The sequence below is a fragment of the Olea europaea genome, chromosome 2 (assembly GCF_002742605.1).
Source record: "Olea europaea var. sylvestris chromosome 2, O_europaea_v1, whole genome shotgun sequence".
NCBI lineage: Eukaryota > Viridiplantae > Streptophyta > Magnoliopsida > Lamiales > Oleaceae > Olea > Olea europaea.
In genome coordinates this window covers 4,765,591-4,777,124 of record NC_036238.1, presented here as the reverse complement: position 1 = coordinate 4,777,124, position 11,534 = coordinate 4,765,591, and the positions used below count along the sequence as shown (strand labels likewise).

The 11,534-nt window shown below is 35.8% G+C and overlaps 1 protein-coding gene across 2 annotated transcripts; it reads right to left on the bottom strand.

Moving 5' to 3' along the window:
- Positions 1-41: 41 nt before the first annotated feature.
- Positions 42-11,019, bottom strand: LOC111409292 (zinc finger CCCH domain-containing protein 13). 2 transcript variants are annotated; one of them, XM_023039317.1, is made up of 12 exons: positions 10,744-11,019; positions 8,674-8,784; positions 8,535-8,565; positions 8,096-8,237; positions 7,910-7,966; positions 6,983-7,080; positions 6,814-6,885; positions 6,515-6,705; positions 4,598-4,770; positions 1,514-1,738; positions 771-863; positions 42-661 (listed from the first exon to the last, which is right to left on the bottom strand). In XM_023039317.1, the coding sequence occupies exons 1-11, from the start codon at positions 10,859-10,861 to the stop codon at positions 783-785; spliced, it is 1,299 nt and encodes a 432-aa protein (XP_022895085.1). In that variant the 5' UTR covers positions 10,862-11,019; the 3' UTR covers positions 42-661; positions 771-782. The 2 variants fall into 2 exon arrangements, with proteins under 2 accessions (XP_022895085.1, XP_022895094.1); XM_023039326.1 differs by lacking the exon at positions 771-863 and having other exon boundaries at positions 10,744-11,016.
- Positions 11,020-11,534: the final 515 nt, after the last annotated feature.

The following is an 11,534-nucleotide window of genomic DNA, read 5'->3' as shown; positions in this document are numbered from 1 at the left end:
AACATACGCCAGTAGAGCACTCTGGCTATGCTGCGCTCCCCTTCTATGAAAATTTCTCAATAGTAAACACGTACCAGGGGAAATTCTATAAGGATACAACTCCGAAATACCTTAAAAAATCTACGTAACCTGGCTCTCAGAAGCAGAGTTATCCAACAGACTGATAAATTTCAGCATAACTACTCGGCATAAAGAGGCAAAGTTCAAACCAGAGCTTGAAATATACATAACACCCTGCCATTGTTCATGGTCAGTGTGAAGCCTCTGCATTTCTCAAACAGATTTGAGTTCACTCAGGCCTGTTGTCCTATCCAGTAATCCACCAATTGCATGCTGTACAAATCTTTCTCCCGAGTGCCACCGCCCCACATAATAAGCTAAGATGTAGGCATTGAAGTGTAATTTTCTTTTGAATACAAACTAGTACGATATATAAATTGACATAATAAACGACTACGTGAAACTTGATGTGCTGATAAGACGAGGTATCTCTCTGTCCCTGTAAGTCTTTATATAGACTGAAATCCCTAGTTCTACTTGTTACCAAAAATATACATTTACCATCATATAAAAATGCATAACAATGACATCAAACAATATCCACTTCTACCATCTCCTCGTCAGGTCCATCGATATCTACATTCTCATCATCTCCCTTGTACTGCAATTAAAACAATTTTATCATTTCAGATCAAATTATACAGCAGCTTCAGAATGCAATCTTAAAAGAGCGATCACATATCAAGAATCATATTTCGTCATAGATTCACCTAATCTTTTGCTCATGAAGTGTATTTTAAGGTATATCCATAACACGATTGTCTTGCATGCATTTCCATTGATATTGTCAACCAAGTGAAACACTACAAGAATTGATTTTAGTCAGGTCCTCAACAAGAACATTCGGGAAAATGTGTACAGAAAGGATCAAAAAAACCGATGGGGACACCCAACGTATAATGCAGTTTCATTTAGTCACTCATCTTAATTCTGTGCCAAATTCACTAGCAAAATTACCAATTTGGCTCAGTTACATCATCAGTGGCACTCCTCTGTCATTTTAACAAGCCAATCTTACATGAATGATGGGTTTAATGACGTGGCAGCCCCTTAAGGTTGAATTCACATGCTTGCAAGCCAAATCAGAACTTGTAATTCACTTGTGAAAGTTGCATTCCACTGAACATTTTAGGATTGAAAAACACAATTTAACACTATGAAGGGTCAACTGCATGTCAGAAACATGTTTACCAATGGACCGCCAGTTAGATTCAACTTGTTTTCGTTGTTGCTTGCAAATGTATGAATTTAAGGTTGCAACAATGTCATCAAGCTGTCATCACCCACAGTTAAAAATACTAACGGTAATGATCTCGGTGGAGTATCTAACACAATTTGGTAGCTTTGGTGATCAAAATGAAACAAAATAAAGTGGGACTGGGTAAAAAGAAACTTCACTATAATAGGTCGCCAACAGCATTCTTACGCATTGATGTTTTGAATTAAAATTAACCTGTATATAAACATTCTGCGGGATCAGAGGTGGCGGTGGCGGCGGCGGCGGCGGCAGAAATGGTAAGCGCGGGATCTTAGGTGCAACTTCTGGCCCGGCTCCAGCAGAAGCAGCTGCAACCACGTGGGCCTTTTCCTCCGTTTCAACGACTTCTACATCTTCATCAACAGCATGGGCAGCCATGCCTGTTGGGGGCAGTGGAAGGCCTGATTCAGATACCTTGAACTGCACATTTTTAGCATGCAGAACAAATTATACAGTAAGCGACATGCTTCTCGAGGTTAAACAGTATATTAGCATAAATATTATCCATATGGTTATACCACTGACACAATGAATTACTGGTTTCACAAAATCACAACAGAGATGGAAAAAAAGAGAACTTTCACGCAGTGGTTACAGAATATTAAAATAAAAATAAGTTATATGTATGTCATAAAGAAGTATATAGCCTTGTTCAGTTGAATAGTCAACAAGATTTGCACCCTTGGAGCTTTTTCTCTGTAGAGGAAATTATACGTCCTCCCCTTCCTCAATAAGCCTTGCGGAGTAATGTGCAGGCTTTTGCTCAAGATCATGCGTCCATCAGGACCTGTTATACAGGTCTTTCGTATCAAAATAAAGTTTGAAATATCCAGACAACGCTATTGCCATTCCTGTAGATTTACTTTTTTCAGTAAAGCTGATGATGTAACTTCTTTGTCCAATTCCAATAGGTTTAGAACTTTCTCTTTTTGTGAGTCCTGATAACAAACATTTAGGTGGTGGCAATTACTGCCCGTTGACCCCATATTACTTCAGACCCTGGGTCCCGAATGCTCAATCTCTAATGTTCTTTGTCAGCATCAGACCATAAAATACATCGTAATCCATAGAAAGCACTTTGATTAATCAAACACCATGTATAGTCTTTTTCAATTTTCTCACCAGGTCAAAGAATAACACTATTTATTCTCTATTTCTCCCATTATGGCCCTACAGTTTCAGTTGTAGAAGTGGTAGTTCTAGCATTATATTCCAAGTTTCCACCATTTTAACTCAATATATCCATCAATTTCTCAAATAACACCCAATTAATGTGTCGTAAATTAATATTACTTAATAACTGATAAAAGTTTACAAACTATCTCCATTCCAAGGTTACAAAGTTATGCTTCTTATACCTAGTAACTAATTGTTTCGGGAAAAAATCACATATTTATAAATTATGGCCCTGTTTGATTCTCATTTTTCTCTCTTTTCAACAACACATTCTTCACTAAAATAATATTATATGTAAATAAAAAAAAAAAATTTCATCCACACATTCTCCATCAATCCACTACTCTAAAATTTATTTTTCCTTAAAAAAGGGTGTCAAACACCCTCTATATGAGAAAAATTTCTAAAAGATGTATATACAATTTCTGCAGATATAGAGGTTATAACATAGGTCTAAATATCCATCCATGTAATATAATGGAACATTGTAAAAGATGCTGTTCCAATTAAGCCATTTCAGTTACAACTTTTAGCATCAAGTACAACAATTATTCGACAAGTCAATACATAAATATCATTTTTTGCAATGTCCAATAAACAAAACTCTGTTACATTCAAAAAATATATTGATGTTTTTCTTAAGGTTACGTTTTGAAGTTTATACTTTTGGGAGCAATAAGTCTGTCCAAATGCATGCTCCTTTTTGTACATTATCGAGACCTGAGCATAAGTCCAACTAAAGTACCATGCATTTTCCTTTTTTTTTTCGGTTGAATATGAACACATGCTCCATACAAATAAACAAGTTTTGTTACGTACATTGTACAATGAGACTGATACAGCAAGGAAGCAAAACAATAAAAAAAAACACGTCGACCAAGCACTCGACGGTTCAAAACTAATACCGAGGATTGACAGATAGATTGATAAAACTCTAAAAACAATGTTATGCAACCCAAATCAGCAAAAATAGGAAAACCTAGCAATCTTTTATAATACTTCTACAGTTACTAAACCAAAAATCAGCCCCAAAATGAAGGGGGGAAAAAATGACAAACCAAGTATATCTTTCGGGAGAGTAGTCGTGAATCCATTTACCTTCTAGATGGATTTCGGCCAAAAGCCCAAATGCAATATCTTTGGGCAAATCAAGGCCTAGTCATCCGTGGGCCTTTTGGGGCCTTGGGATGATCCCAACAATTCCAAAATTCTCACTCTTTTGTGGAATACATCATTCTACCCATGGTGCAGAAGACTCGTCCATGAATAACCAGCTGAATCTCATGATAGTTTTTGTCATGATACCGAATAAGGTATTTAGCATTAAAGAAGTTTGTTGTATTAATGAGACTCATGAGCTTCAATCAATAAGCACTCAAATTAATATTCTCAATTACTTCCACGGAGCTGATCTTACGAGCCACCAATTTATTACATTGGTGAGCACGGAAGCAGTCCTTCACCAGAACAACTTGCACATAATCCACGACTTGAACTCCAAATGAACACAATGGATCAAGAGTTTGATAGAATACATTGGTGAGCACGGAAACAGTCCTTCACCAGAACAACTTGCACATAATCCACGACTTGAACTCCAAATGTACACAATGGATCGAGAGTTTGATAGATAAGCTAAGAAAACTTTTAAAACAAGGTTACTAAATCCAAATCTATCAAAATACGAAAACCTTGCTGCCGTATGTCATTACTAAATTTAAAAAATTAACCCAAATTGAAATACAATAACGAAACAAGCATAAATGACAGCGAAAGTAACTAGTGTCTGTTTAGCCTCTAAATCATGAATTCAGCCAAAATCCTACTGTCTTGGAAGAATTGCTTCAAGTTTTGGTCAGAAGGCTGTCTATGCTTGAAAAAGTAATATTATTCATTTATATACGTCTTTGACTAAACTGATCAAATTCAACCTGGGGAATGCAAAAGTCATCCATGGACCTTTTGAGCCTTAGGATGATCCTATGATCCATGAATAGCATTCCTCACACATGAATTAAAAGCCAAATGATTTTTTATGGAGAAAAAGAAGGAAATGCTTCGAAGGTAGATGATAAAATAAACGTAACATAACAATTACAGCACCTTATCCGGCAAGGCAGTATCAGGAGTGTTCCTTTCCTTTTCTACGAGTGCAGATTGCTTATGTCCATTATTTGCATCACCATATGCCTCAGGTTCTTTGCTATAGCTTGATTGCAGATGATGCACATGACGACGGGAAAGTTTTGCCAATTTATCTCCTCTAGTAGGATTTTCTGGGGAAAGCAAAAACTGTTAGCTAATACATGAGTGTACAATAATCAAAACATTGCAGTTACACCGGTCAATCCCAAAGCAGTACTATAAGAAAGTAATCGAAGTCCAGACACACTCAGTCAAATGGTCAGCAAGCGCGTTCAAAATAAAAGATCTGATGCTATAAAGAGTAAAAGTTACATGTATCCAAGTGCCAGAAGTATCAAGTAAAAATATTAAGGCCAATTAACTTCTGGGAAGCTACTGACTGATTGCACATACAAAACTTAAGAAAATTCGCCCGCCAAAAAAAAAAAAAAAATTTAATTAGAAGGAAATAGAAAAGAGTCACCATTTATCCAAAGGTAAACTTGTTGAGACACAGAAATATATGTACTTAGCCTATGTTTTGCTCATGTTTATGAACATTTAAACAACTTTTTATTCACGCGTTTCGAGATATCTACAAATACTATTTACTTATATACCACTCATTTTTATCTATTTATAATTTAAACCGTTTATAAGCACTTCCCAAACATGCTTTTAAATTGAACCAATTCACTTTAAGACCTAGAACAACAAAGTCAGTTTGGTACAAACTGACTTTTTGCTGAATCTTGGCCATGCGACATTTTAAGCAATACTCACAAAATCTGTTGCAGATTAACAAATGGGTCTTGCAATAAGGAGCTAATTAGAAGTCAGCTTGATACTTTGTGGAACTCAGCACCAAGTTAAGTTAGCAATCAAACAATTCCACCAAGAAATCCTCAAGCTCAAAGTGCTGCAATAGCCACCCCCAACAATCACAAATAAAGTGGTCAAAAAATTTTAGTACTTACTTTTCGGCACAAAATAATTATTTGAATAAAAACTTCTCTTCATACCGCGGGTGATGTAACATTTGACTCTAGTTTAGTAAATGCACAAATCCATATCATAAACTTCACTACCAAGCCTAATTGAAAAATAAAACCTCCCACTTCAAGTAAAAATACCCAAGTAAAGAACTACCATTTACCCTGATTACTGTTACATCATAACCTCAAATTTGTGAATGATTGAGCAAGGATGTCATTTTTTCCTGAAATTTATGTTCTTCACTTTTAATACTTACTCTCATTATGAGATTTATCTGGTATTTTAAGCATACAAACACTTAGGCACAAAGATAATAGGCTATTGATTCCATTACTTTCTGGTCTCAAACGCATTCATCAGAAATTCCATTTTTTTGACAAAACAAAGAACCATCAATGAATAGATCAATACATATATATGACGTAATACATTATCTTGCATTAGAAGGTGGAAAGATTTGCAAGTAATTTAGCGTGTATATTCTGCTTAAAGAACACTTGTGTACAAAGATAATAGGCTTTTGATTCCACTTCTCTCTGGTAACAAATAAATTCATCATAGTTACATTTATTCACAACCAGAGCGCTGTCAATGAGCAGTTCACTAATACAAGACATGATAGAAGGTAGAAAATTTTGAGCAATCACTAATCTTAAGAAGCTGTCTTGTGAACAAAGTACAGCCAGCATTTCGGAAAATTAGAAATTAACCAGATGCATATTTGGATAATAATGGACTAAATGATATTTCCAAAACATAAAGGAGGACATATGCGATAACTGTTCTTAAGTATGGTAACTTCCAAGATGTGATAATATCAAAGAATTTTACGTGTATTTATTAAATAATAAAAAATGAACATCTAAGGGCTTTATTCCTCATTTCAGGTTTCTTTACTACCTTCATTTGAGATATCACGAGGTTCCAAGTGAACTCTTGTTCTTTTCTTGCGTGGAGAAGCATCTTTTAGAAGCTCATCAGCAGTTTCATCGTCGCTCATGGTGTTAATATTTATATCATCTTCATTAGCAATAGGTCCCGCAGCATCTGAACCAAGCTGCTCCCCCAGCTTCTTAAGCTGAGCCTGTGACCTACAAGTCAAATCATTTAGGCTGATTGACATTATAGAACCCTATCTGAAAGTCAGAAAATTAGTGCATTACAAATAAAGGGGAGACAACATCCAAACAAAAACTTGCCTCTTCAATTCCTCTTGTAGCCGCAGGTGTCGACCATGTGCTTTGATGAACTTCTTCATTTTCGAAGTAATCCTGGAAAATAAATAAAAGAGAGGTCAAAAGTCATTGAAATTAAGAAGTAGTATCATAGAATATGAGAAGAACAGAAAAATCCAGTTAAGAGTGGCACCTTTTGCATTCCTCTTTTTCTTTGGATAGTTGCATTTCAAGCTCCTGAATCCCCAAATTTAGGCTATCTGCTTCTTGAACTTTCTTTTCTAGGAAGATCTTAGACACAATCACAAAAATATGCTCCAAATATTATCCAAGGAATATAAACTCTAAAATATACCTCGAGAAAGAAACCAAACTTCCTTGCAGAGAAAGATGAAGCAGAAGAAACAAAAGTTAAGAAAAAAGAAAATATTTTTTAAATTCTAAATTCCAAATATCCAACCAATAACTAAACTTTAGTAGAAAAATACAGAAAAACACAGAGCCACGAGAAACCTCCTCATTGCACTTTTCCGTTTATTGCACATACAGGGTCTCAGAACCATTTGATATGCATACAATTAAACAGAAAACATGGAAAACACAAGGCCCCTGAAAGAATGACTGCCGTTGAGTCAACTGAACTAGGAATGATTGGTGCCCAGCCGACCGAACTCGGAGGTAAGCGGAATGTAGGAGATTAAATTAGGATAAGAAGAAGAAGTAAACATGTATATCCTTGATACCCCATAAAGACACAGCATCTTCAAATTCATCTCACAGTGTTTGCCTTTTTTCCCTTCTTTTATCTTGCTCAAACCATCGTTTATTTTTTAATTAGTCTTCATGGACTTAAAATGACTGGCGTAGCACTTTGCAAACAGATTGCATACGAATCTAGAAACCAGTACAGCAAAGAAGGAATTTACATTTTGATTCATATAAAAAATTAAATAAATATATAAAAGCCTACTACTTATGCCGCCAAAATAAGAAAAAATTGGATATTAGAGTATTCTAATACGCAAGAATCATAAAGAGCAAGAGAAGGCAAAAACAAATGCAGAATATAGATCAAAAAACAACTTATGTACTGCTGCAACTGCAAACAAAGGAAACTAACCTCCAGCTGTTGTTTGTCACAATCCAACTTTAAAATATCTGACTTCATTTGCCTCAACTGCATATCATCCAAAAAAAGAAAGACAAAGATGACATTGATTGGACCACCATGAGAAAAGGAAGATCTGCATTTATTACTTCATGCAAATGTAATACGCTACTTCTATGAACTGAAAAGGATACAAACCTGGTCATCAAGAAGATTTTTGGAATCAGAGGATGTCTGCCTTTTATCTCTGATTTGATCTTCAGTTCCATCTGATGTTTTGAAGCCTCCAGAATAATCACTACGGGTATCTACCTGCTGTCTTTTCCTTGCCCTTCCGTCACTGCAACATAGTATGCATTTGAAGATGATAGCAAAGAAATCAGAGTAGGTAGAATGTTTTAAACGCCATTACTTCATGAACTTCTTTCTCCCATCAAATGTTAGTGACCATTTGAGTTCAATTTTTTGAAGAAATTAACAAAAAGGTCTGTAAACTGAAAAGACAAAAAAAAAAAGGGTAGGTGACAGCGTGTTCGTGTCCATGTCCGTCCGTCATAGAGTACATGAATAACAGATGATTGAGTATCATCAAACAACCAAGAGAGGAGGTGAGTAGAAGGTCTGCTGACAAACTTACGTCCTTTTTCCAAGAGAGTGAGGACTGCCTCCTAAAAATGACATTAGAACAAACATCCAAAGGAAACCGATATAAGATGATGATTGTTAAGTAAACCACAACTCAAAAAGAAAATCAATTATAAGGATCAACATCTTACCATGAGATACATGTCTTGCTCTTGAATCTCTCTCTAGTGAGTATCTACGCAGTGGAGAATGCCTTCTATCAAGCCTTTCTCTCAGGTCTCTACCTCGGTAGTCCTGCCTCCCTGCAATTTGAAACAAAAAAAATTCCATGGGAAGGGCAGAGTCATCACTTGAAAGCAGTAAAAAGCAGGGAGTCATGACCCAACAATAAACTTGAAGTTAGCTTACCATATCATGGAATGTATAAGATAAATAAGAACAATTAGACAGCCATCTTGTAGATTCCATTAGAGCCATAGAAATTACAGCTCTCATATAATGAATGGATAAAGATATACCAGTGTTTGAGCTTTTATCAATAGACCCTTCAAGAATCGTGGAAGCAACTTATAAAAGATAGCAGAATCATTTGCCACTTCTTCAATAAGAATATAAGGCTATAGTGCAGATTTCTTCTCATGCCCTTATCAAATTAATACTATCCATTCCACTTGGAACATAATGCCTCCTGGAATACAGTTCCCGACCAAGAGATCCCTTTCCAGTATCATTCATAGAGAAATCACATGAAGAAAATACCACATTCTCGATGAATATACAAACCACAGCATCTAGAAGGATAAGGCATACAGATAGTTCACCTAATCAGCCGGTGAACTATGTAAATAGAGATTACATCCATAAAAACCTAATTTCTGGTCCTCATATATTACTGCTGTTTCGAGAAGCAATAGGATAAACCAAGAAGCCGAGAAACAATACCACAAGCAGCAGAAAGATAAATCAACCAGCATAGTCCATTCTGATAAGAGATACTCAGGCAGTCAATATGCACAATATTGGTCCATAAATGGGAGGGCTGGGTTTAAGCTGGGTGAGCACAGTCCACCGAATCAAAGACGGTGATGGAATGTCCAAGCACATTCAACTCCAAAAGACTGAAGATGTTCTGCCAAGTTTAGCCCAAGAATCTGCACGAGCTTTGGGCTTAAATTGGGCAGGTCAATATAGTGCATGTATGAATTAAACTAACCATAGTTCCATATTTTAATTATATAAAGCATCGAATACTTTGTTTTGCCAGACCAGGCCCCGCTCAACTTCAAATTTGCAAGCATCCATGGACGGAAATTTAAGTTGATAAGCTGGAAGTTGCTCAATGTACTAAGAAAAATGAAATACACAACACTTTATGGTACTCAAAATGACTTATCCTATATATTCCAAAAAAATCAGAAGTAAGGAAGAAAATGACACCGGCTTAGTATCCCCAAAACATTAGCATACAGATTAATAAACTACAAACAAACAAAAAAAAAAAAATGAATCACAAGTCAACTCTATCAAATACGTGGAAATTTCATAGCACGTTTCTCTTTAGTAATGAACTATTAAATAAATGATATTATTTCAAAAAATTATCCACGTGCACCTCTTCTCTAACACCGTCCCAAATTTCATAATTTCACTGAAAATACAGGAAATGATACATAAAAATAAATGTATAAATTATATCCTTACCAAATAAAACGAATATTACATTCATTGTTTTAATATCTATCTATTTTCCTCGAGGAACATGTCAATTATATATCTAAAAAATAACTAATGTAGAAAAATGATAGAATAAACATGAATTACAGGTCAACACTATCAAACATGTAGAAATTTCATATCAAAAGTAGCATATTTCTCGACAGCAATAAACTACTAAATTGATACAATTTCGAAGATTTACCCACATGCTCTCCGGTTCGCTGAAACTCATAAATTCACTGGAAACAACAGGAAATGACGCATAAAAAAATTGTATTAATTACATCCTCGCCAAAGTACAAGTAATAACTGTCTTTATTCATTATTTTTTAATCTAATTCCTTACACGTCACTTATATTTCTCCAAAATAAGCGAAAGTATCCAATAAAATAAGAAATTTACCATCTTTCCGGGAAAAGGGCAAAGGAAGCATAAAACATTAATTAGAAGGAATCGAATCCGATCGAATAAATGAACTGTCAAAGAGATGATAAAGGATTTGTTTAAAAAAAAAAAAGTAAATAAAACATAATAGAGAAAGTACCATTGAAGGAGCGGCGGAGCTCGGCTTCGCCGTGTGCATAATTACAATACTGGCGATTGCAGCGACCTTTCTGGTACAACTGACATAGCTTCGTCTTAAAAAGTTTCTTTTCCACCATTTTTCTTCAAGATTATTACAAATAGAGTAAAGATTCAGAAACAAATTTTGCAGAACCGCGAAGTTAAAGGAAGAGCCCTCGATTAGTCGCAGAAAACCCACGCTAAACACGGTTAAATCGACTGATATATATCTAGTATTCGAAGCACGTGGTAAATACGTGGACTTGCACGAGTTAAGACCTAGGGAACAAGCTGCTGACATTGGTTTAGTACTTAGCAAGCCGTGATTGAACGGACTCGATCCGATCGGATTCGATCCAATCGGGTCATTGATTCAGCACTTTGGGTAACAAGTCGTTTGTCAAATTGATCGATTATTAAAAAAATAAAAAATAAAAAAAAGGTTGAACCCCAACCTTGAGAGCCTCCATTGTTCGTCAATAGAGTTTTGTGAGGGAGGTAAATCGCAGGATGTGCCCTAACAGGTCAGGGAACAAGAGTGTCCAATGCGCCTACAAGGAGTCAAATTCCACGTTTCAGGAATCGAACCCTCACACTGCGGCTGCCAACAAGGCGTGAGATAACCTCACTTCTATCCTTTGCACTACTAGGCTATGTCCTGAGGGGCCAAATTGATCGATTATTAGTTATATGTAGGAGTGGGCGCGGTCCGATTTGGTTTGATTTCAAAGGAAACCGAATCGAATTGAATACAAATGGGAATTTTAGAAA